Below are 27,441 nucleotides of genomic sequence, written 5' to 3' on the forward strand. Positions count from 1 at the left end.
CTCCTCCACACATAGGAAGCTTTCCTACTCTTTATCTCTCTGGGATCATGGACCCAGGGTCATTATGGGATGCAGAAGGTGGGGGGTCTGGCTTCTACAATTGCTTCTCCAATGGACATAGGCATTGACAGGTTGATCCATACTCCCAGCCTGTCCCTATCTTTCCCTGCTGGGCAGGGCTCTGGAGAGATGGAGTTCCAGGGTACATTGGTGAGGTTGTCTGTCCAGGCGAGTCAGGTTGACATCATGGTAGCATCTGCAACTTGGTGTTTGGAATGTGTATTCCTTTGATTCCTTCTTTTTTTAACATTTTAAATTATGTTTATTTATTGATTGATTGGAGAGAGACAGCCAGAAATTGAGAGGGGAGGGGAGATAGAGAGGAAAGAGGCAGACACCTGCAGCCCTGCTTCACCACTCGTGAAGTTTTCCCCCTTTAAGTGGGGACCAGGGACTCAAACCTGAGTCCTGGTGCACTATAATGTGAGCGCTCAACCAGGTGCGCCCCCCCCCCCCCCGCTTCCTCCTTTCTTGTGGGACTCAGTTCAGTAGTTCTTGTAAGGTGGGGTTGATTGTGGCAAGTTCCTTTAGTTCTTGAATATTTGAGAAAACCTTTATTTCTCCCTCATATCTGAAGGGTCATTTTGCAGGATACAATATTCATGGCTGGAATTCCCTCTCCTTTAGAACTTTGTCATTCCACTGTCTCCTTGCCTCTAGACTTTGTAAAAAAAAAAATATGATGAAAGTCTTATACCTTTGCCTTTGTATGTAACTTCTTTCCTTTCCCGAGCAACTAGCCCATTTTTTTCCTTGTCACTGACTTTTGATAGTTTTACAATAATGTGCCTTGGCATCTGTCTTTTTGTATTTATAAATCTGGCTTTGTATTTATAAATTCTGCCTCTTAGATGATAATATTCTGATAGTTTCCTAAGTGAGGGAAGTTCTCAGCTAAAATTGCTCTGAAAGTGGACTCTGGGCCTCTGACCTTGTCCTCATCTTCAGATATACCTATCACTCTTATAGTCGATATTTTGTTGGAGTCTTGCAATTTCACAGAGCATTGCTTCAGTCTTTCTAAACTATTCCTCTCCCTCATCTTTGAATTGAAAGAGTATCTTCTGGACTGGAGATTATTTCTTCTGAATTTGTGGATGTACTTCCTAAGCCTTATACCTGGGCATGGACTACAGTTAGAGTGTCTTTTATTCCCTGAAGTTCTGACTAAAGTTCTTCTTTCAAGATTTGAAGATTCTTAGTGATCTCTGTTATAAGTTCCTCTCTCATGTGTTTTAATTCCATAGTAACATGCTCTTTTAATTCTTGCTAAACTTCTTGGAGAGTCCTCATAGTGAGCTCTGTGTAGTCTGTCTCTGAGAGTCTCTCTAAGTCTGTAATTCCTTGGATTTCCTGTGTCATTTCTGTCTGGCTGATACGGCATGGTTGGCTGTTTAGTTCTGTTTCTCTGCATTTTTTGTGTGTTGGTTATTGATGGCCAGCAGGTGGTGCTCTTGTGATCTCTAGGTTTCTCCTGTTTGTATGATCTGCTATGGGTGAGATGGGGGGGTTGCTTTGGGTGGTCTTGTGGTCACAAATGCCCTATTTTATGTTGTGACTTAAATTCAGAAAGTTAAAGCCCCCCACTCGAGTCAAAGACTGAGAGGTTTTAAACCCCTGTCTGTTTTCTTCTGGCACTATGAACAATGTTGTTTGCTGTGCTTAAAGTGAAATCGCCAAAATGGCACAGCTTAGCACCTGCACCACCCAGATCTCTGATTTAACTTTGCTGTTCTTCAGTCCTTGCCTGCATCCCTTTTTGCTCCAGCTGCATGTGAGCACCCACCTGAGGCTGCACAACTTTCAGCTGTAGATTGACTTCAGTTGGGTCTTTAGTTATATTTATTTTATTTATTTATTTTATTGATGTAGTTATTGTTGTAATTGATGTCATCGTTGTTGGATAGGACAGAGAGAAATGGAAAGGGGAGAAGACAGAGAGGGAGAGAGAAAGATAGAACACCTGCAGACCTGTTTCACCACCTGTGAAGTGACTTCCCTGCAGGTGGGGAGTCGGGGCTCGAACTGGGATTCTTATTCCAGTCCTTGGGCTTCATGCCACATGCGCTTGCCCCACTGTGCTATGGCCTGATTCCCTATTTTTAATTTTTAAAAAGATGTCTTGGTATAGTTTATTTTCTTTTTTTATTTTTATTTATTTATTGGGGAATTAATGGTTTACATTGAACAGTAAATACAATAGTTTCTACATGCATAACATTCCCCAGTTTCCCATATAACAACACAACCCCCACTAGGTCCTCTGATATTTATTTTTTTAATATTTATTCCCTTTTTTTTGCCCTTGTTTTATTGTTGTAATTCTTATTATTGTTGTTATTGATGTCGTCATTGTTGGATAGGACAGAGAAATGGAGAGAGGAAAGGAAGACAGAGAGGGGGAGAGAAAGACAGACACCTGCAGACCTGCTTCACCTCTTGTGAAGGGACTCCCCTGCTTGTGAAGCGACTCCCTCGCAGGTGGGGAGCTGGGGACTCGAACCAGGATCCATACTCCGGTCCTTGTGCTTTGCGCCACCTGCACTTAACCCACTACACTACCGCCTGACTCCCTCTTGTTGTATTTATTTGTTGTTTTGGAAGGAGAGGTGATCTGGTTCCAGTTATTCCATGGCCACGCCTCCTGGAAGTCCCGCAGTCCCTCTATCTTCCTCTTCCCTCTCAATTTCTATCAGATAAGTAAATGAATATTTTTAAAAAGATGAAAAAGAAAAAAATACCATGACAGTCAGAGATTCTAACATTTTCACATCTCACAGTATTGTATCTCAGATCAAGTTGCAAATATGTGTGAATACATATCAGGAAAGCAACTAAATTATAGGACTGGTCACCAAAGAAGTAGTACAGTGAGTAAAGGCAGGATTTGCATTCATAAATCCCTGGGTTCTGTCCCTGGTACTGTATCAAAGAAGGAACAATGCTCAGACCTCTCACTCTGTCATAAAATAAGTTAGTATTTTTTTAAAAAACGATAAAAGTAAGCTAGTGAAATAGCCAACTTAGATTGTGTGTTGTTTTACCATGTACATGACCCCGGATTGAGCCCAGACCACACTGCATTGAAAGGAGCTTTGTTGCTGTAGTCTCTTTCACTCTCTCTGTCTCTCCTTTAAAAAAAATGATAGAAGTAAGGAAGCTTGGACTGGGGAGACAGCATAATGGTTACGCAAAAGGCTTTCATGCCTGAAGTTGTTAAATCCACAGTACCATTATAAATCACAGCTGAGCAGTGCACTGGCCTTTCTTTCTGTATCTCTCTCTCTCATTAAAACAAAAAGAAGGAGCTCTCTGAATTTTTATGAAGATCGATCCCATATTTGGATACAGAGAAAACTGCAACAAAATAGAAATAGGGCAGGTTAAACAAGGGCAACAAAAGGGGGGGAAATGGTCTCCAGGAGCAGTGGATTCGTGGTGCAGGCACCAAGCCCCAGCAATAAAAAAAAAAAAAAATAGGGCAGATTATGTATTCTGACTGTGCCTTCAAAATGTAACCTAATAATATGGTCATCTTTAAAACTTTTTTTTTTCCAGAGCACTGCTCAGCTCTGGTGTATGGTAATGTGGAGGATTGAACCTGGGACTATAGTCTCAGGCATGAGAAGGCTTTTTTTTTTTTTTTTTTTACAAGACCACTATGCTAGAATCAAGGACAGTATCAAAACAAGAATATAAAAATAGTACCCAGAGATTCGACTTCCAGAGGGGGAGCTACGAGCAGCAGATCGCTTTCTCTCCTCTCCTCTCCTCTCCTCTCCTCTCCTCTCCTCTCCTCTCCCGGATCAACTAGGAATACCAAAGGAGACCACCCAGGACCGAAATAAGACAGGACTAGAATGACCACAGGAACCTAGTAAATCACTGGTGAGTACAAACACGCGTGCCTGGTGACAGAGAGGAGAGAGGGGCCTAAGGAGAGATTAAGTGACTACTAACAGTTCAGCAGTTTATCAATTGAGACACCACCTCCAGTCTGCTCCACCAACAAGGGGACAACTGAAGGGAGGAAAGGACTCCCCAGAGACTCACCAAATGCAACTCTGAGTCTCCATTGCTACTACCCTCAGAATCTGGAGCAGTGATAGGGAGGGACACCAGGGGACAGAGATCTAACCAGGAAACTCAGGAGAAGACCTATACCTCGGTGGCATAGCTGAGGGGCTGTGAAAGTCTCTTTGCATAACCACTGGATTATCTCTGCCACACACTGCTATATCTCATGGTCAGGAGTCAGTGATTAAGCTGAAGTCTATTGATAGTTTAAAAGCCCTTAGGCTCCCATAGCCTACAGGGAAGAAAAAAAAAAGAGGCTTTTAAACCACTGAGCTCCAACTCAGGGATTGAAACAACTGTTAATTTCCACCACCGTAAACCCTTTAATTAACTTACTTAGACACAAGTCAATCCAGGCAATAGTGATCAATAATTTGAAAAGTACTGATAAAGGGAACTCATAACATAATATATAAAATGGTTAAAACAACAAGAAAAAATATTGGAGAATTGAACCAGGACAAGAGTCCAGCTAAAAGTCCTCTAGAGGGTGAAACACAAAATAATGAGTTCAACATCCAAACATTAGCAAAGGAAATAATAACAGGAGTGAGTAAAGAATTTGAAAAAATTGTAATCAGAAATACAGGAACAACAAATGAGACTATGGAAGAAAATACTAATTATCTCATGGTTATTAGAGAGCTGAAAGCTGAAATCGCTGAGCTAAGAATGCAACTAGCTGAACAAGCTAAAACAGTATCAGAACAGGGCAACAAAATAGATGAACTCCAGAAAACAGTAGAGGGCAGAGAGAATAGAATCAATGAGGATGAAGACAGAATTAGCAAGATTGAGGATGAATTAGAGACAACTAAAAAAGAAGTAAGAGATCTCAAAAAGAGATTAATAGATGTTGAAAACAACAACAGAGTCCTATGAGATGACTTCAAAAGAAACAATATACGCATTATTGGCTTACCAGAGGAAGAAAGAGAAGGAGAGGAAGAAAGCATTTTCCAGGCCGTAATAGCTGAAAACTTCTCTAGTCTAGACAACATCAAAGACATAAAGATTCAAGAAACCCAGAGGGTCCCAAACAGAATTAACCCAGACCCAAAGAGACCAAGACATATCATACTTAGAATGGAAAGGAATAAGGATAAAGAAAGGATCCTCAAGGCTGCAAGAGAAAAACAAAGGGTCACCTACAAAGGAAAACCCATAAGATTAGCAGCAGACTTCTCCATACAAACACTACAGGACAGAAGAGAATGGCAAGATATCTATCGAGTGCTCAATGAGAAAGGCTTTCAGCCAAGAATACTATTTCCTGCTAGACTGTCATTCAGACTAGATGGAGGCATCAAAACCTTCTCAGACAAGCAACAGTTGAAGGAATCAACTATCATCAAGCCTGTCCTGATGATAGAAGTTCTGAAAGGTCTCCTATAAACAATCAGACCACCACAAATAGGACATATATCAAAACACTCTAAAACTCTACAAGAATGGCGTTAAAATATCTTCAATATTTTATATCAATAAATTTCAATGACCTGAATTCACCTATTAAAAGACACAGAGTAGGAAGATGGATCAGAAAACACAATCCAACAATATGCTGTCTACAGGAAACCCACCTAACTCAACAAGACAAACACAGACTTCAAGTGAAAGGATGGAAAACTATCATAAAAGCCAATGGCCCACAAAAAAGGGCAGGAACAGCTATTCTCATATCTGACATGATAGACTTTAAAATAGATAAGATTAAAAAAGATAAGAATGGACACTACTTAATGCTCAGAGGATCAGTCAATCAAGAGGACTTAACAATTATTAACATCTATGCACCCAATGAGAAGCCATCTAAATACATCAAACTTCTACTGAAAGAGCTACAGCAATATATTAACAGCAACACAATCATAGTAGGGGACTTCAACACCCCACTCTCTCAACTTGACAGATCATCCAGGCAGAAAATCAATAAAGACATAAGGGAGCTAAATGAAGAGATAGATAAACTAGAACTATTGGACATTTTCAGAGTCATTCATCCCAAGAAACTGGAATACAATCAGACCACCACATGGGTCATTCTCAAGGATAGACCATATATTAGGCCACAAAGACAGCATCAGCCAATTCAAAAGCATTGAAATCATCCCAAGCATCTTCTCAGACCACAGTGGAATTAAACTAACACTTAACAATCAACAAAAGATTAGTAACAGTGCCAAAATGTGGAAGCTCAACAGTACACTTCTTAACAACTTCTAGGTCAAAGAGGAAATCAAGGAAGAAATCAAAATGTTTAGAGACTTCAATGAAAATGAAGACACAAGCTATCAAAATATTTGGGACATAGCTAAAGCAGTCCTAAGAGGGAAGTTCATAGCTATACAAGCACACATTAGGAAACAAGAAAAAGCACAAGTAAACAGCCTGATTGCACATCTTAAAGACCTAGAAAAAGAACAACAAAGGAACCCTAAAGCAACCAGAAGGACAGAAATCACTAAAGTTAGGGCAGAAATCAATAACATTGAGAATAGGAAAACCATACAAAAGATCAACAAAAGTAAATGTTGGTTTTTCGAAAGAGTAAACAAAATCGACAAACCTTTAGCCAGACTCACAAAACAAAAAAGGGAGAAGACCCAAATAAATCGGATACTAAATGAAAGAGGAGATATCACAACAGACACTGCAGAAATTCAACATATCATGCGAGGCTTCTATGAACAACTATATGCCACCAAGCTAGAGAACCTGGAAGAAATGGACGATTTCCTAGATACCTACCAACTTCCAAAACTAAGTAAAGAGGAAGTGGATAACATGAACAGGCCCATCACAGCTAATGAAATTGAAACAGTTATCAAAAATCTCCCCAAAAATAAAAGTCCTGGACCAGATGGTTTTACAAATGAATTCTACAAAACTTTCAAAGAAGAACTAATACCTCTACTTTTAAAAGTCTTCCAGAAGATTGAAGACACTGGAATACTCCCTGCCAGCTTCTATGAAGCTAACATCACTCTGATACCAAAAGCAGACAGAGACACAACCAAAAAAGAAAACTACAGACCAATATCTCTGATGAACATAGATGCGAAAATATTGAACAAAATTCTATCCAACCAGATACAGCAGTATATCAAAAAGATTGTTCATCATGACCAAGTGGGGTTTATCCCAGGCATGCAAGGTTGGTTTAATATACGTAAATCAATCAATGTGATCCACCACATCAACAAAAGCAAGACCAAAAACCACATGGTCATAAAAATAGATGCAGAGAAAGCCTTTGACAAAATACAACATCCCTTTATGATCAGAACACTACAAAAATGGAAATAGATGGAAAATTGCTGAAGAGAGTGGAGTCTATATATAGCAAACCTACAGCCAACATCATACTCAATGGTGAAAAACTGGAAGCATTTCCACTCACATCAGGTACTAGACAGGGCTGCCCACTATCACCATTACTATTCAACATAAGTATTGGAAGTTCTTGCCATAGCAATCAGGCAGGAGCAAGGAATTAAAGGCATACAGATTGGAAGAGAAGAAGTCAAACTCTCCTTATTTGCAGATGACATGATAGTATACATAGAAAAACCTAAGGAATCCAGCAAGAAGCTTTTGGAAATCATCAGGCAATACATTAAGGTGTCAGGCTACAAAATTAACATTCAAAAGTCAGTGGCATTCCTCTATGCAAACACTAAGTTAGAAGAAATTGAAATCCAGAAATCAATTCCTTTTACTATAGCAACAAAAACAATAAAATATCTAGGAGTAAATCTAACCAAAGAAGTGAAAGACTTGTATACTGAAAATTATGAGTCACTACTCAAAGAAATTGAAAAAGACACAAAGAAGTGGAAAGATACTCCATGTTCATGGGTTGGAAGAATTAACATCATCAAAATGAATATATTACCCAGAGCCATCTACAAATTTAATGCTATCCCCATCAAGATCCCAAGCACATTTTTTAGGAGAATAGAAAAAATGCTACAAATGTTTATCTGGAACCAGAAAAGACCTAGAATTGCCAAAACAATCTTAAGAAAAAAGAACAGAACCGGAGGCATCACACTCCCAGATCTCAAACTGTATTATAGGGCCATTGTCATCAAAACTGCTTGGTACTGGAACATGAATAGACACACTGACCAGTGGAATAGAATTGAGAGCCCAGAAATGAGGCCCCACACGTATGGACATCTAATCTTTGACAAAGGGGCCCAGACTATTACATGGGGAAAGCAGAGTCTCTTCAACAAATGGTGTTGGAAACAGTGGGTTGAAACATGCAGAAGAATGAAACTGAATCACTGTATTTCACCAAATACAAAAGTAAATTCCAAGTGGATCAAGGACTTGGATGTTAGACCACAAACTATCAAATACTTAGAGGAAAATATTGGCAGAACTCTTTTCTGCATAAATTTTAAAGACATTTTCAATGAAACGAATCCAATAACAAAGAAGACTAAAGCAAGTATAAACCTATGGTACTACATCAAATTAAAAAGCTTCTTCACAGCAAAAGAAACCACTACCCAAACCAAGAGACCCCTCACAGAATGGGAGAAGATCTTTACATGCCATACATCAGATAAGAGTTTAATAACCAACATATATAAAGAGCTTGCCAAACTCAACAAGACAACAAATAACCCCATCCAAAAATGGGGGGAGGACTTGGACAGAATATTCACCACAGAAGAGATCCAAAAGGCTGAGAAACACATGAAAAAATGCTCCAAGTCTCTGATTGTCAGAGAAATGCAAATAAAGACAACAATAAGATATCACTTCACTCCTGTAAGAATGTCATACATCAGAAAAGGGAACAGCAGCAAATGCTGGAGAGGGTGTGGGGTCAAAGGAACGCTCCTACACTGCTGGTGGAAATGTAAATTGGTCCAACCTCTGTGGAGAACAGTCTGGAGAACTCTCAGAAGGCTAGTAATGGACCTACCCTATGACCCTGCAATTCCTCTTCTGGGCATATATCCTAAGGAACCCAACACATCCATCCAAAAAGATCTGTGTACACATATGTTCTTGGCAGCACAATTTGTAATAGCCAAAACCTGGAAGCAACCCTGGTGTCCAACAACAGATGAGTGGCTGAGCAAGTTGTGGTATATATACACAATGGAATACTACTCAGCTGTAAAAAATGGTGACTTCACCGTTTTCAGCCGATCTTGGATGGACCTTGAAAAAATCATGTTGAGTGAAATAAGTCAGAAACAGAAGGATGAATATGGGATGATCTCACTCTCAGGCATAAGTTGAAAAACAAGATCAGAAAAGAAAACACAAGTAGAACCTGAAATGGAATTGGCGTATTGCACCAAAGTAAAAGATTCTGGGGTGGGTGGGTGGGGAGAATAAAGGTCCAAGAAGGATGACAGAGGACCTAGTGGGGGTTGTATTGTTATATGGGAATCTGGGGAATGTTATGCATGTACAAACTATTGTATTTACTGTTGAATATAAAACATTAATTCCCCAATAAAGAAATAAATTTAAAATAAAATAAAATTAAAAAAAATAGTACCCAGGGAGAAAGCATAATGGTTATGCTAAAGACTCTCATGCCTGAAGCTCTGAGGTCTAAGGTTTAATCCCCAGCACCATCAGAAGCCAGAGCTTATGTCTGCTCTAGTCTCTGCATTTCTATCTTTCTCTGTATCTCTCTCATTAAAATAAAGTAAATAAAATATTTTTAAGGGAGTCAAGCAGTGGCACAGCGGGTTAAGCACATGTGGCGCAAAGCCCAAGGACTGGCATAAGGATCCTGGTTCAAGCCCCCGGCTCCCTACCTGCAGGGGACTCTCTTCACAGGCAGTGAAGCAGGTCTGCAGGTGTCTGTCTTTCTCTCCCCTTCTCTGTCTTCCCCTCCTCTCTCCACTTCTCTCTGTCATATCCAACAACAACGACATCAATAACCACAACAATGTTAAACAAGGGCAACAAAATAGAAAATAAATAAATATTATATATATATATTTAAAAGAATATAGGGACCTGGGCAGTGGCACAGCGAGTTAAGCACACATGGCAGAAAGCACACGGACTGGCATCAGGGTCCCGGTTCTAGCCCCTGGCTCCCCACCTGCAAGGAGTTCGATTCACAGGTGGTGAAGCAGGTCTGCAGGTGTCTATCTTTCTCTCCCCTTCTCTGTCTTCCCCTCCTCTCTCCATTTCTCTCTGTCATATCCAACAACAACGACATCAATAACCACAACAATGTTAAACAAGGGCAACAAAATAGAAAATAAATAAATATTATATATATATATTTAAAAGAATATAGGGAGCTGGGCAGTGGCACAGCGAGTTAAGCACACATGGCAGAAAGCATACGAACTGGCATCAGGGTCCCGGTTCTAGCCCCTGGCTCCCCACCTGCAAGGAGTTCGATTCACAGGTGGTGAAGCAGGTCTGCAGGTGTCTATCTTTCTCTTCTCTTCTCTGTCTTCCTTTCCTCTCGATTTCTCTCTGTCCTATCCAACAATGATAGCAATAACAACAACAACAATGATAAACAATAAGGGCAACAAAAGGGGAAAAAAATAAATAAAATTTTTTAAAAGTTAAAAAAAAAAGAATATAAAGACACTCTTCACCATCTTTCCTCTCCCTGGCCAGCAGCAGTCATGAAAGTCAAGCTGTGTGATTTCAGCGGCTATAAGATCTAACTCGGTGAAATCACTATTTTTAATAGCTGAGTAGTGTTCCATTGTGTATATATACCACAACTTGTTCAGCCACTCATTTGTTGTTGGACACCTGGGAATACTATTCAGCTATTAAAAATAGTGATTTCACCACTTTCAGCCCATCTTGGATGGAGCCTGAAGAAATCATGTTGAGTGAAATAAGTCAGAAACAGAAGGATGAATATGGGATGATCTCACTCTCAGGCCGAAGCTGGAAAACAAGGTCAGAAGAGAAAACACAAGTAGAACCTGAACTGGAGTTGGCGTATTGCACCAAAGTAAAAGACTCTGGGGTGGGTGGATGGGAGAATACAGGTCCAAAAAGGATGACAGAGGACCTAGTGGGGGTTGTATTGTTATATGGAAAACTGAGAAATGTTATGCATGTACAAACCATTGTATTTACTGTCGAATGTAAAATATTAATCCCCCCAAAAAGGGAAAAAATATGTGTAAGGGCAAAAAAAAAAAAAATGGAAAGAACATTGCAGGGTTTAACTTTACGTGTCAACTTGGCTAAGCTGTGGTTCCTGTTGTTTAGTTAAATACCAGTCTAGATGTTGCTGTGAAGATATTCATTTAACAGATCTAATTAACATTTTAGTCTTTAGGTTTTGGTGTTTTTTTTTAATAAACATTATATAATATTTACAGAGAAAAAAAAAGATCTACCCCAGACACGGGAGGCATGCTATGCTAGGACCAATAGGAAAGTTTTCCAGCTTCTTCTTTTCTTTTTTTTCTCATTTCTTTATTGGAGAATTAATGTTTTACATTAAACAGTAAATACAATAGTTTGTACATGCATAACATTTCTCAGTTTCCTATATAACAATACTACCCCCACTAGGTCCTCTGTCATCCTTCTTGGACCTGTATTCTCCCCACCCACACACACACCCCAGAGTCTTTTACTTTGGTGCAATAGGTTTTCCAGCTTCTTAATACAAAATGTAAGTCGGCCTTCCTTTCCAAAAGAAATCCCTGGTAAATAAACTGGACTGGACTGTCCTCTACAGACAAAAACACAAGAAAGGGCAATTGGAAGAAATTCAGAAGAAAGGAACACTCGCTATGCAGTCAAATTCCAGAAGGTGCTTCTCTGGCTGATATAATGGCCAAAAGGAACCAGAAACCTGAGGTTAGGAAAGCTCAGTGAGAGCAGGTTATAAGGACTGCCAAGGAAGCAAAGAATCTAAGCAAGCATCAAAAAATACTGTAATACTCCAACGCTCCCACAAAGGCAGCACCTAAACAAAAGATTGTGAAGCCTGTGAAGGTTTCTGCTTGAGTTGGTGGGAAATGCTAAATTGACAAGATCATAATTTTGAATAAAGATCTGACTGTAAATATATATATAAAGACACTGTATGGCAAAAGTATGGAACATGCTAAAACTATACTGAGAAGGGTGGGGAAGATAGTATAATGGTTATGCAAAGAGACTGTCACATCTGAGGCTCAAAGTCCCAGGTTCAATCCCCCACACCATCATAAAATAAATAAATAAATAAATAAATAAAACTATACTGGGGGGCCAGGCGGTAGCACAGCGAGTTAAGCGCACAGGCGCAAAGTGCAAGGACTGGTTCCAGTCTCCAACTCCCCACATGCAGAGGAGTTGCCTCACAAAGGTTGAAGCAGGTCTGCAGGTGTCTGTCTATTTCTCCCCCTCTGTCATCTCTTCCTCTCTCCGATTTCTCTCTGTCCTATCCAACAACAATAAGAACAACAGTAACAACAGCAACTGTAAACAGGGCAACAAAAGGGGAAAAATAGCCTCCAGGAGCAGTGGATTCTAGTGCAGGCACCGAGCCCCAGCGATAACCCTGGAGGAAAAAAAACAAACAAAAACTCTACTGAGAAGAAAACTTGAGTCTTCAAGTGAAATGAAAAATCCATAGGCAAAAGAATGAGAAAACTAAGGGAGGCGGTGGTAGCGCAGCAGGTTAAGCGCACGTGGCAAGAAGCGCAAAGACCGGAGTAAGGATCTCGGTTTGAGCCCTGCTCCTCACCTGTAGGGGAGTCGCTTCATAGGTGGTGAAGCAGGTCTGCAGGTGTCTATCTTTCTCTCCCCTTTCTCTGTCTTCCCCTCCTCCCTCCATTTCTCTCTGTCCTATCCAACAGCGACGACATCAGTAATAATAACTAACAACAATATTAACAACAACAACAATAAAAAACAATAAGGGCAACAAAATGGAAAATAACTAACTAAAATAAATATTTTAAAAATTAAAAAAAAAAAAAGAGAGAGAACTGCTGCTGGTGGATTCTCACTTCTGCATTCCAGTATCCCAAATGGAGGCCTCTGGTTGCAGCCAAACTTTGTCAGCACCTTGATGGACTCTGTAACAAATCAGCTTGTGCCAAGCCCAGCTTGAAACAGATAAACACTGGGTACTGAGTACAAGGTTGTTCAAGCCTGGTAGGAATCTACTTAAATGTAACCTGTCAAGATGAAATAAATGTAACTCCCTGCCCTCCATGTGGCCTCCGTCTAGTTCTTTGGTTACTTTTGAGCTGTAACACTGGAGAGCAATATTGTGGAATTTTTCATAATACAAGTACAAATGTCTATCCATAAAATAAAAGTCTACCAACTGAATAAGAATTTTGAAAGAAAAAAAAAAAAAGAAAGCAAAAGAATCTAAGAAAAACAGAAACAATAACTTAAGAGAAACTCAAATACAAAGTAGTGAATTAGTGGTCCGGGAGGTAGCGCAGTAGATAAAACATTGAACTCACAGGAGTCAGGCGGAAACTCAAGGACCCGGTAAGGATTCCAGTTTGAGCCCCCAGCTCCCCACCTGCAGGGGAATCCCTTCACAGGCGGTGAAGCAGGTCTGCAGGTGTCTATCTTTCTCTCCCCCTCTGTCTTCCCCTCCTCTCTCCATTTCTCTCTGTCATATCCAACAGCAATAATAACTACAACAATAAAACAAGGGCAACAAAAGGAAATAAATAAATAAATATTTTTTTAAAAAAACAACATTGAACTCTCAAGCATGAAGTCCTGAGTTCAATCCCCAGTAGCACATGTATCAGAGTGCTGTTTGGTTCTTTCTCTCTCTCCTATCTTCCTCATAAACAAACAAAAAAGTAGTGAATTAGACTTCTAAAAACTTGAAATATTAATAGAATGATTGATGAATCTAAGCACTAACTGAATAGACAACTTTGGGGGGGGAGGTAATCTGCCTAGTTTATAATTCCTCTTAAGACTTTTTAAAAAATATTTATTTACTTCCTTTTGTTGTCCTTGTTGTTTTATTGTTGTAGTTATTGTTGTTATTATTGATGTCGTCGTTGTTGGGTAGGACAAAGAGAAATAGAGAGAGGAGGGGAAGATAGAGAGGGGGAGAGAAAGACAGGCACCTGCAGACCTGCTTCAACGCCTGTGAAACGACTCCCCTGCAGGTGGGGAGCTGGGAGCTCGAACCGGGGTCCTTACACCAGTCCTTGCACTTTGTGCCACATGCGCTTAACCAGCTGTGTTACCACCCGACTTCCCCTCTTAAGACTTTTTTTTCCCTAGGGCCAGGCAGTGGCGCATCTGGTTAAGAACTCACATTACTGTGGTCTGGGAGGTGGCACAGTGGCTAAGGCACTAGACTCTCAACCATGAGTTCAATCCCTGGCAGCACATGTACCAGAGTGATGTCTGATTCTTTCTCTCTCCTATCTTTCTCATTAATAAATAAATAAAATCTTAAAAAAAAAAACTCACATTACAGGGGGTAGGGTGGTAGTGCAGAGGGTTAAGCGCACATCACGCTAAGCACAAAGACCAGTGCGGCTCCCCACCTGCAGGGCATCATCTCACAAGCAGTGGAGCAGGTCTGCAGGTGTCTATCTTTCTCTCCCTCTCTCTGTCTTCCCTCCTCTCTTGATTTCTCTCTGTCCTATCCAACAACAATGACATCAATAACACAATAATAACCACAACAACGATAAAACAAGGGGAAAAAATAGCCTCCAGGAGCAGAGGATGCGTAGTGCAGGCATCTAGTCCCAGCAATAACCCTGAAGGACAAAAAAAAAAGAAGAAGAAAGGGAGTCGGGAGGTAGTGCAGCGGGTTAAGCGCACATGGCGCCAAGAGCAAGGGGGGTAAGGATCCCGGTTCAAGCCCCCAGCTTGCCACCTACAGGGAAGTCACTTCACAAGCGGTGAAGCAGGTCTGTAGGTGTCTATCTTTCTTTTTCCCTCTCTGTCTTCCCCTCCTCTCTCCATTTCTCTCTGGCCTATCCAACAACGACAACGACAATAATAACTACAACAATAAAAAACAACTAGGGCAACAAAAGGGAATAAATAAATAAAAATATTTTTAAAAAGAAATAAGAAAGGAAGGAAGAAAAACCTCACACTACAGTGTGCAAGGACCCAGGTTCAAACCCCTAGTCCCTGCCAGAGAGAAAGCTTCACAAGTGGTGAAGCAGGGCTGCAAGTGTATCTCTCTCCCTCTCTATCTCCCCCACCCCTCTCAATTTCTCTCTGTCTCTATCCAATAGTAAATAAATAGGTATATACTTTTTTTAAAAAAGGACTTTTTTATCCTGACCCACAGTGGTGATACCTATGATTATAGTTTGTGTCACATGAAAGTCTTCTGCCATGGTTGACTGACTCAAGAGTAAGTACTTTTCTGACCTGGGCCAACCAACTAGAATTTCCTTACAGGGAGATGGCAGTGATCTAGAAATCCAATTATCCTGGTCCCCTGAGCCAAGAAAGAGGGAAGGGGGGCCATCAATGATGGCCAACAATGCCATCAATAACAACAACAATAATAACTACAACAATAAAACAAGAGCAACAAAAATAAATAATTTTTTAAAATATTTATTTATTCCCTTTTGTTGCCCTTGTTGTTTTATTGTTGTAGTTATTCTTTTTTTTAAATATTTATTTTATTTATTTATTCCCTTTTTTTGCCCTTGTTGTTTTATTGTTGTAGTTATTATTGTTGTTGTCATTGTTGGATAGGACAGAGAGAAATGGAGAGAGGAGGGGAAGACAGAGAGGAGAGAAAGATAGACACCTGCAGACCTGCTTCACTGCTCGTGAAGGGTCTCCCCTGCAGGTGGGGACCCGGGGGGCTCAAACAGGGATCCTTAAATCAGTCTTTGCACTTTGAGACACCTGCACTTAACCAACCCACTGTACTACTGCTCGACTCCCAAATAAATATATTTTTTTAAATCTTTAAAAAAAAAAAGCCTTTCATGCCTAAGGCTCATGCCTAAGGCACCAAAGATCCCAGTTTAATCCCCTGGACTACCATAAGCCAGAGCTGAGCAGAGCTCTGGTTAAAAAAAAAAAAAAAAAAAAGGAAAAAAAGAAAAACTAATAGATCTTTGTTTCATCCTTATCAGGTTTAATTCTCTTACCAGACTAGTCTTCACTTGAGTCTGAGTCACCAAACCTGTCTAGTTAGGGACAGCATCTAGTGACAAAGTCAATAAAAACTACGTGGTATAAGATTACAAAAAAAAAAATGTTCAGTGGCTGAATTTTTAATAGAATTTTTAATTCTATTCATTTAACTATATAGGACAGAGAGAAATTGAGAGAGAAGGAAAGAGTCCCTAAGAAGTAGCACTGCTTCATCATTTGTGAAGTTTCCACATACTTCCTTCCCCCTTACAGGTGGGGGACCTGTAGGACTATGTGAAAGCTTGGTAGAGCTTAGGGAAGCTCTCCCCATCCTTGGATGGAGGTTTGGAAAGACACCCCACTTGTTAGCCTCTCTCCTCATAGAGCCAAGAGGGAAAAGTTTCCCAGACTCTGTTTCTCCTTATTAATCTCTCAAGCTCACAGAAATCCTACAGGCCTCTCACACTTAGTTTCTCCCTGCAAGCAGGCCACATGGCTGTCTGCTTTAAGGTTCATTCAAAGTTCATGATAGTCACTCAAAGTTCACACATCCACTTCACCTTTTGATCACAAATGAAAACACACTCCGTCATACACCTCCCTAACACCAGACAGAGGAAAAACTCCAAACTTTCATTTCCTTGTGTCTTTTGATATCTATGATTTACATCAAGCTTTGTTAATCTTTTCTCTGTCTCACCCTACTGGTTTAACCCCTATGTTTCTCTCAAATACCTTTGGATAATTAAGTTGCTTGCATCATGGAGACTAATTGTCTTGACCTTTATGTATTGCATCAATTCTTGTCATACCAGCCCCCTACCATAGGGGCAAGCTGACCTTTAAGAAACCTGTAATTTCTGACTTATTTGAAAAATGTTCTTTGTTTAACTTTCTATATATACCCAAACCCACCTTCCAATAAATTGAGTGTTTGTACCAGAATACTCCCCGACTCTTCCTTTCTGGATCACTGAGCCCTTGAGCTAGTGAAGGAAGATTGGTGGCTTACCTTCTGGCTGGAGCCACCCCACGTGAGCACCAGCAGGGACCAGGGGTTTGAACCCAGGTCCTTGAACACTATAATGTGTGTACTCAACCAAGTGTACCAGCAACTGGTCCCTTATGCATTTATTTTTTAAATTTTTTTTCTTATTTTTTTTAAATATTTATTTATTTATTGCTTTTTGTTGCCCTTGTTGTTTTATTGTTGTAGTTATTATTGTTGTTGTTGTTGGATAGGACAGAGAGAAATGGAGAGAGGAGGGGAAGACAGAGAGGGGGAGAGAAAGATAAACACATGCAGACCTGCTTCATGTCCTTGAGCCAGGATCCTTCTGTCAGTTCTTGAGCTTCGCACCACCTGCGCTTAACCAGCTGAGCTACCGCCCAAATCTCTGAATTTATTTTTAGATAGACACAGAGAGGCAGAAAGAAGGAAAGAGAGAGAGAGAGACCACAATGAGAGTGAAAGAACGAGAACCACTGCATTACTCTAGCACATGAGATGCCAAGATCAAAGTCAGGATGTGATGCTGAGAGTCAATGGTTAAATTTGTATCAGATATTGACCTTTTCTCAAATATATCTTCTATGCTTAAAATCACACTGTGTATATGCTTAAGTAAGGATTAAATATTTGTTCTGTTTGTTTGATTGTCAAAATCCAATTAATTTCCTTGAGCAATAAGGAAATGAGCCAGTCATCCATAACAGCTAATAGCAACTTGTTCCTTGAAGCCAGGGACAAGTTTTTTTTTTTTAATTTATTTGTTTTCTTTTTATAGAGACAGAGATGAATTGAGAGAGAAGGGGCAGATAGAGGAGAGAGGGAAGTGGGGCACCCACACTACTACTAAGAGCAAAGGCCACAAAAGGACCCAGGTTCAAGCCCCTGCTCCCCACCTGCAGCAGGCCTGCTTCACGAGTGGTGAAGCAGGTCTCTCTCTCTCTCTCAGAACACTGCTTAACTCTGGCTTATGGTGGGGTGGGGATTGAATCTGGGACTTTGGAGCCTCAGGCATGAAAGCCTGTTTGCAGCAGGCCTGCTTCACGAGTGGTGAAGCAGGTCTCTCTCTCTCTCAGAACACTGCTTAACTCTGGCTTATGGTGGGGTGGGGATTGAATCTGGGACTTTGGAGCCTCAGGCATGAAAGCCTGTTTGCATAACCATTATGCTATCTACCCCCACTCTCTCATTTTTCTCCTTCTCTATCTCCCCATCCCCTTTGCAATAAAATGAATAATGGATTCATAGTGCCAGCACTGAGCCCCAGCAATAAACCTGAAGGCAAAAGAGAGAGACAGAGAGAGAGAGAAAGAGAGGAGGAAGAAGAAGAAAAAGGAGGAGGAGGAGGAGGAGAAGGAGGAGAAGGAGAAGAAAGAGAAGAGAGAAAAAGACACCTGCAGCACTGCTTCAACACTCGTGAAGCTCCCCACCCCCAGAGTGGAGACCAGAGACTTGATCCCTGGTCCTTGTATATACTAATATGTGCTTTCAACTCGGTGTACCACTGCATGGTCTAGGTAAGGTTTTTTAATGTGCTAGTGATTCTAATATTCCAGGTATGCAGTTTTAGGATAGGCAGAAACTAGAATAGGAACCTGGGTCCTAAGACCAAAGATGGCAACCCTCATTGTTCCCAGGGGCTCCTTCACCCCACCAGGGATGGCCCTGAGCTCAAATTGTCTCTTCAGACAAGGTGGTTTGCCAAGTCCTTCATTTCATCTAGTGAAAGGAATCTCATGATTTCTGTGCACTTTATTACAAAACTTTTTTTTCCACCAGGTTTATCACTGGGGCTCAGTGTTAGCAATATGAATTCACTGTTCCTAGTGGTACTTTTTTTTTTCCTTTCTATTTTATTTGACAGGACAGAGAGATATGAGGAGAGATGAGAGACTGAGAGGGAGAAAGACCTGCAGACCTGCTTCACCATTTGTGAAGTGTCCCCCCTGCAGGTGGGGAGTGAACCTGGGTCCTGGTGCTTGGTGATATGTACACTTAACTGGATGTGCCACTACCCAGCCCTCCACAGAGGTTTTTTTTTGTAAACCATGGCACCTTGATAGCTTGGAAACATAAGGAGGAAACTAGAAGTGCAGCATTTAAATAAACACCAGAACATTTTTACAATGTTTGCGTGAACTTGGGCTGGGTCACTTTGCACCAAAGTAAAAGATTCTGGGATGGGGGAGAGGGTTCAGGTCCTGGAACCTGATGGCAGAGGAGGACCTAGGGGAGTTGAATAATTGTTACATAGAAAACTGAGAAATGTTACACATGTACAAACCATTGTATTTTACTGTTGACTGTAAATGATTATTAGTACCCCCATAAAGAAAAAAATTTAAATATACAACACTTTATAAAAATAATTTTAAAAACTCATTAAGCGCACATGACGCAGAGTAAGGACCAGCATAAGGATCCTGGTTTGAACCCCGGGCTCCCCACCCGCAGGGGGGTTGGTGATGAAGTAGGTCTGCAGGTATCTTTCTCTCTCCCTCTCAATCTTCTACTCCTCTCAACAACAGCATCAATGGCAACAATAACAACAACAACAACAAGGGCAACAAAAATGGGGAAAAATGGCCTGCAGGAGCAGTGGATTCGTAGTGCAGGCACCAAGCCCCAGAAATACCATGGAGGCAAAATAAATATGTCTTTACAGTACAAAAAAAAATGAAAAAACATATCTAAATGGTAATACTGGATTGCTAAAATGGTTCCTAATCATAGCAAGGCCAAGGAGATAACATAATGACTGTCTGTGTAAGCAACTTTAATGTCTGAGGTCCCAGGATTAATCCCTGGAACCATTATCAGTCAGAGTTGAGCAGTGCTCTGGTTAAAAATAAAGAACCATGGACCTACCCTAGGATCCTGCAATTCCTCTCCTGGGGATATAGCCTAAGGAACCCAACACACCCATCCAAAAAGATCTGTGTACACATATGTTCTTGGCAGCACAATTGTAATAGCCAAAACCTGCAAACAACCCAGGTGTCCAACAACAGATGAGTGGCTGAGCAAGTTGTGGTATATATACACAATGGAATACTACTCAGCTGTAAAAAATGGTGACTTCACCGTTTTCAGCCGATCTTGGATGGACCTTGAAAAAATCATGTTGAGTGAAATAAGTCAGAAACAGAAGGATGAATATGGGATGATCTCACTCTCAGGCAGAAGTTGAAAAGCAAGATCAGAAAAGAAAACACAAGTAGAACCTGAAATGGAATTGGCGTTTCACACCAAAGTAAAAGACTCTGGGGTGGGTGGGTGGAGAGAATACAGGTCCAAGAAGGATTCAGAGGACCTAGTGGGGGTTGTATTGTTATATGGGAAAATGAAGCAGGTCTACAGGTGTCTTTCTCCCCCCCCCCCGTCTTCCCCTCCTTTCTCCATTTCTCTCTGTTCTATCCAACAACAAAGACATCAATAACAGCGATAATAATAACTACAACAAGGATAAAACAACCAGGGCAACAAAAAGGGGAAAAATGGCCTCCAGTAGCAGTGGATTCATCGTGTAGGCACCGAGCATCAGCAATAACCCTGGAGGAAAAACAAAACAAAACAAACAAAAAACAATAAATCAATAATTACAGGACACTAAGATCTACTTCTTGTTCGGCAAGTAAAGCAGTTGCACAGTTTCAGGTTCAGGTCAAGATGGAGTCAGTTATGCTAAGGAAGTGGGGACCCTGTCACAAAATGAACCAGTACAAAAGCTCAGATAAAACTCCCCCAAAGGTAGAAGCACTTAAGAATGTGAATAAGACCCAAACACTAATTGAGGTATTAGTCACAGGAGTGAGGAAAGAATTTGAAAGAAGAAACAGCAAATGAGACTCTGAAAGAAAACACTATCTCGAGGTAACTAGCTAAAAGCTGAAATAGCTGAGCTAAGAGCACTACTAACTGAACAAACTAATACCATATCAGAACAGGGTAACAAAGTAGTTGAGCTACAGAAAACAACAGAGGGGAGAGAGAATAGAATACATGAGGCAGAAAACAGAATTATCAAGGTTGAGGATGAACTAGAGAAAACTAAGAAAGAAGAGATCTCAGAAAGAGATTAAGAGAAACTGAAAATAGCAGAGACATATGGAATGACTTCAAAAGAAATATATATATATTTTTAAATATTTATTTTATTTATTTATTCCCTTTTGTTGCCCTTGTTTTATTGTTGTAGTTATTATTGTTGTTGTCGTTGTTGGATAGGACAGAGAGAAATGGAGAGAGGAGGGGAAGACAGAGAGGAGGAGAGAAAGATAGACACCTGCAGACCTGCTTCACTGCCTATGAAGCGACTCCCCTGCAGGTGGGGAGCAGGGATTCGAACCGGGATCCTTATGCCGGTCCTTGTGCTTTGCGCCACCTGCGCTTAACCTGCTGCACTACAGCCTGACTCCCCAAAAGAAATATTATACACTTTGGGAGTTGGGCAGTAGCGCAGCAGGTTAAGCGCACATGGCACAAAGCGCAAGAACCAGCACAAGGATCCCAATTCGAGCCCCTGGCTCTTTCTCATGAATAAATAAATTCTTAAAAAAAAAAAAAAACCTTCTCTGACAAGCAACAGTTGAAGGAATCAACTATCACCAACCCTGCCCTGCAAGAAGTTGTGAAAAGTCTCTTATAAATAATCACATCATCATAAACATGCCATATATCAGAACACTCTAAAATTTTAGAATGATGGCATTAAAATATCTCCATTCTATAATATCAGTAAATGTCAATGGACTAAATTCACCTATTAAAAGGCACAGAGTAGGAAGATGGATCAGAAAACACAACACAACCATATGTTGTCTGCAGGAATCCCATCTAACTCAACAAGACAAACACACACTAAGAGTGAAAGGATGGAAAACTATCATACAAGCCAGTAGACCACAAAAAAAGGCAGGAACAGCTATTTTCAATCTGATACAACAGACCTTAAAATAAATAAAATTTTAAAAGATAAAGATAAACATTGCTTAATGCTCAGAGGATAAGTCAATCAAGAGAACTTAATGGTTACTAACACCTATACACCCAAGGAGAGACCATCTAAATACATCAAACATCTACTGAAAGAACTATAGCAATACACTAAGAGGAACATAGTAATAGTAGGAGATTTCAGCACCCACTGGATGTTAGACCAGAAACTATCAAATACTTAGAAGAAAATATTGGCATGACTCTTTTCCATCTAATTTTTAAAGGCATCTTCAATGAAATGAATCCAATTACAAAAAATAATAGTAATGGGGGGGCCAGGTAGTGGCACAGCGGGTTAAGCGCACATGGTGCAAAGCTCAAGGACTGGTGCAAGGATCCTGATTCAAGCTCCCAGCTCCCTACCTGCAGGGAGGTCACTTCACAAGCGGTGAAGCCTGGACTGCAGGTGTCTATCTTTCTCTCCTCCTTTCTGTCTTCCCCTCCTCTCTTGATTTCTCTCTGTCCTATCCAACAACAAAATAACAGCAATAGCAACAACAATATAAGAACAACAACAACTGTAAACAACAAGAGCAATAAAAGGGGGAAAAATAGCCTCCAGGAGCAGTGGATTCCTGGTGCAGGCCCAGAGCCCCAGTGATAACCCTGGAGAAAAAAAATAAATAAATAATTGAACAATAAACACAAAGCAGAACTTGGACTGGGTATTGCACCAAAGTAAAGGACTCTGGGGTTAAGGGGGAGGGTTCAGGTCCTGGAATATGATGGCAGAGGAGGACAGAGAGAGGGGTTCAATTGTTATGTGGAAAACTGAGAAACGTGAACAGGAGTAGATGGCATAATGGTTATGCAAAGAGACTCTTATTCCTGAGGCTCCAAAGTCTCAGGCTCATGGTCAATTCACCTTCTTTACTCTGTCTTGGATGGAGCTTGTAGATATCATGTTAGAAAGAGAAGGAAGAATATGGCATGATCTCACTCATAGACAGAAGTTGAAAAACAAGATCAGAAGGGAAAACACAAAGCAGAACTTGAACTGGAGTTGGTGTATTGCACCAAAGTAAAAGACTGGGGTGGGGGCGGTGGGGGTGGGGTGGGGGGTTCAGGTCCTGGAACATGATGGCAGAGGAGGACCTAGCGGGAGTTGGATTGTTATGTAAAAATGTTATGCATGTACAAACTATTGTATTTTACTGTTGACTATAAACCATTAATCCAATAAAGAAAAAAAAGTCTGCAAGCACCAGCAGAATCTTGCCAGCATGAAATCCATAGGGGATGAGGGGAACGACACCTATATAGTTATAGATATAAAAGTAGTAAACAAGACTCTCATGCCTGAGGCTCTGAAGCCCCAAGTCTAATCCCCTGCACCACCATAAGCCAGAACTGAGCGGTGTCCTGGCAAAAACAAATAAACACAAGACCTTTTGTGGCTGTTCTAGCTGTCCATATGTGAAGGAACAGTCAAGTTTGCTCAGGACTTGCCAATTTTGGAGCCTGGTGCCAGGACTCATTTGGAGCTTGATACCAGCCACTCTATAAAGAATGGATGGGGGCAGGGTTGTGTGGCAGTTAGTGAAGGAGCCTCTGAAATGAAAGACATAAAGACATAACCAGGAACGTGTCATTGCCACAGCCTCTGTTCAGCTCATGCTTCAGTCTAGAACTGATAAAATATTACCTTAATGGGTTTTGTGTTATTAGGGGATGATTCCTTTTTTAAAAAAAATTATTTATGAATGAGGATAGGAGGAGAGAGAAGAACCAGACATCACTCCAGTACTTGTGCTGCGGGGAGCAGAACTCTGGACCCCATGCTAGAGAGTCAAATGCTTTATCCACTGCGCCACCTCTCTGACCACTTAGGGGATAATTTCTTTGCCAGTGTTTTCTTTTCTTTTTCTCTTTGTTCCTCCTTTTCTCTCTCTGCTGGGTCATTTGCTGTGCTGTGTGGACAGGGAACCCATCACCAAAAGGCATGTGCTGAGTACTTTGGTAGTGTTTCTTTTTATTTAGTTAGTTAGTTATTAAGATTCATTTCAGTTTGGGTTGTGCAGTGGTGCACTTGATTAAGTGCACATGTTACCATGCTTAAGGACCAGGGTTCAAGCCCCGGGTCTCCACCTGCAGGGGGAAAGCTTCCTTCTTGGTGAAGCAGGGCTGCAGGTGCTCTTTCTTTCTCCCTATCTCCTTCTCCCCTCTCAACTTCACTCTGTCTCTATCCAACAATGAATAAATAAAAATAAAAGATTCATTTTAGAGGCTAGGTGGCGGCACACCTGGTTGAGTGCACATGTTACAGTGCACAAAGACTGCCTTCAAGCCCCCAGTCCCCACCTGCAATGGGAAAACTTTGCGGGTGGTGAAGCATGTCTACAGGTGTCTTTGTCTCTCTCCCTCTCTATCTCCCGTCCTCCTCTCAATTTCTGGCTGTCTCTATCCAATAAATAAATATAATAAAAATTTTTCTACAAGATTCATTTTAGTTAGTTGATATAAGAGGGGGGGATGACCCAGAAGCCACAAATAAGCAAACCCACGCTCTACCAGTCATTTCCTTGCAGCTTGCCAGCATTTTTAATGATTACTCTAGTTGGGGGGGGGGGGAGTAGGTAATAAAAAGGCACAAAATATATTTCTGATCCTTCATTAGGCCTCCGAGTCTACTCCCGCCCCCTCCCACCCACCCACCTACCCCCCCCCGCCCCCCACCCTCCAGTGATTAATACGCTACTCCTGAAATGCTCGTTAGGGAGGAGAACTACAATACAGAAGCACTCCTGTGCTCCTGGACCTGAAAAATCACCTCCCCAAATTCTGGACTGTCTTCTGAAGCTACGGAAAGATAAATGTCTCAGCTCCTGCGCTGCCCGAAAAGGATCAAGAGTAGAGCCTTTGGTCTCCAACCTCCAGCGCCAACCCCATCCCTCCCTCGCGTGATCCAAGCCGCGCAAACCCCACCGCTAGAAGCACCCTCGGGTGGTATTTCCTCGTTTCCCCGGTGTCTCCTGGGGGCACAAAGTGGGCGAACTAGCAGAGGCTCCCCACCTGTGTCTCCAGGAGTCGCGCCCTCTGCGCTGCCCTAACCACCCACTCTGGGATATATCGGGCTTTGTTTGTTTATTTAACAGATTATGGTAAAACAAGGTTTATTTGTTTATTTATTTATTTATTTATTTACCAGAACACTCTTCAGCTCTGGCTTAAGGTGGTATGGGGGATTGAGTCTGGGACCTTTGGTTCCTCAAGCATGAAGCCTTTCTTTGCATAATTATTCTCCTATCTCCCTATCCTGACCTGTGGGGTCTAATTTGGAGATCTACCGCCCCCGCTCGTTTACTCGCTCACTCTAGCCCTGGGTTCCTGCGCCCGCGCCCCTTTACCTGGCTAGCGAAGTTTCAGCTCCCACATTTCTCTACTCCAGAGACACTCACCAGGTGGAAGTCATCCCGGAGCCTGCGCCTCTGCCAGCTGAGCTGGTCAAACAGCCCCGTGCACTGCCAGGTCCTGGCAGCGCCCTTGCAAGGTCGTCCGGGCGCAGGCCACTTGGAGGAATCCCACGAGTTTGGGCCGGTCCCAGTTGGCGTCACCGCCTACCCCCTCCTGCTTCCTGAATCTCCGACTGAGTCCTTCCAGGCATTTTTGTTGATGTTAGGGGCCTAGAGAACCACCCACGGGGAGCAGCCCCGCCCCGGCGTGGCCCAGAGCCCGCCAAGGTGACCGCAGTGGCTGCAGTCCCCGGGGTGCTGAGCACTTTATTCACGCCTGTGCCATTTACTCGTCACAATCGCTGTCAGTAGTGAGGACAGTTATCAGCTCCCACTTTTGGGGTGGCGGTGGGGGAGCCTAGGCAAAGTTATAAGTAGTAAGTGGAGAATCCTCGAGCCTTGCGGGAGTGATTCCATAGCCCGGAGCCCCGTCGAGCTTTGTGGCACCTTGAGCGCAGTTCTGGGCAGACTCGTGGCACTGGGGAGAACTCTGCAGAGAAACCCTTGGACTCTCCTTTTACCTAAACTTCCGTACAGTCAGAAGGTGGGCGGTGAAACAGGGTCCCAAGATATAACATGGCCTTGGGGCAAGAGAGGACGTCCCTTGAGATGCATACTAAAATAAAAGATGGGCTTGGTATGCTGCAGAGGGCACTAGAAGCTTCCTCTGCACGCTCTGTCCCTGCTGGTCCATCAGGACAAGATTCTAGAAAGAGGCTGGTTGGTTTTGTCAATGTTTCCTTTTTATAAATAAAAAAAAATTTTTTTTTTAAAAAAGAGGCTGGAAGCAAGCCCTTCCTGATTGCCCAAATCCAAGCTTTCCTTGATTCTCCCACTTCTCTCTCCCTTCTCCTTTATATTATATTATATTATATTATATTATATTATATTATATTTTGCCACTTGAACCTTTTAAAAATATTTATTTATTTATTATTATTTACTAGAGCATTGTTCAGTTCTGGCTTATAGTGATGTGGGGACTTCAATCTGGGACTTTGGAGCCTCAGGTGTGAGAGTCTGTTTGCATAACCATTATGCTATCTACTCTCTCCCCTATTTATTTTTACTGGAGCACTACTCAGGTCTAGATTATGGTGGTGTGGGGAACTGAACCTGGGATTTTGGAGCCTCTTTGCATAACCTTTATGCTATCTACCCCACATTTCCACCTTATGGTAAGCTGACATTCTTTTTAAAATTGTTTTTAATTTACTTATTTATAAAAATGGAAACACTGAAAAGGCTATAGGATAAGAGGGGGTATAGTTCCCACCACCAGAGCTCCATATCCCATCCTCTCCCCTGATAGCTTTCCTATTCTTTAACCCTGTGGGAATATGGATCCAGGGTCATTAGGGGGTGCTGAAGGTGGAAGGTCTGGCTTCTGTAATTGCTTCCCCTTTGAACATAGGCATTGACAGGTTGATCCATAATCCCAGCCTGTCTCTCTTGTTCCCTAGTAGGGCAGGGCTCTGAGGAAGCAGAGCTCCAGGACACATTGGTGGGGTCATCTGTCCAGGGAAGTCTGGTTGGCATCATGGTAGCATCTGGAACCTGGTGGCTGAAAAATGAGTTAACATATAAAACCATACAGATTGTTGATTAGTCATGAACCTAAAGGCTGGATATTGCAGATGAAGATTAGGGGTCTCTGTTTTGGAAACAGCTAGTAGATCTATTTCAGGTGTATTCCTAAGGGCCCATGACTTTATTAGTTTTTGCCTGAGCCTAACATCTGATATGCAGGTGAACCCAGGTCTGGGG

The 27,441-nt window shown here is 41.6% G+C and overlaps 1 protein-coding gene across 1 annotated transcript in view; it reads right to left on the reverse strand.

Annotated features, from left to right (window-relative positions):
* The window catches only part of LOC103115800 (beta-1,4 N-acetylgalactosaminyltransferase 2), a gene marked incomplete at its 3' end in the record, with an annotated part of 46,961 nt that extends 21,085 nt beyond the window's left edge, over positions 1 to 25,876 (reverse strand). The window contains exon 1 of the mRNA XM_060184156.1: positions 25,621 to 25,876. Coding sequence (XP_060040139.1) covers positions 25,621 to 25,634 — 14 coding nt within the window. The remainder of the gene's footprint in view (positions 1 to 25,620) is intronic.
* Positions 25,877 to 27,441: the final 1,565 nt, after the last annotated feature.

Source organism: Erinaceus europaeus, unplaced genomic scaffold, assembly GCF_950295315.1.
Source record: "Erinaceus europaeus unplaced genomic scaffold, mEriEur2.1 scaffold_464, whole genome shotgun sequence".
Lineage (NCBI taxonomy): Eukaryota > Metazoa > Chordata > Mammalia > Eulipotyphla > Erinaceidae > Erinaceus > Erinaceus europaeus.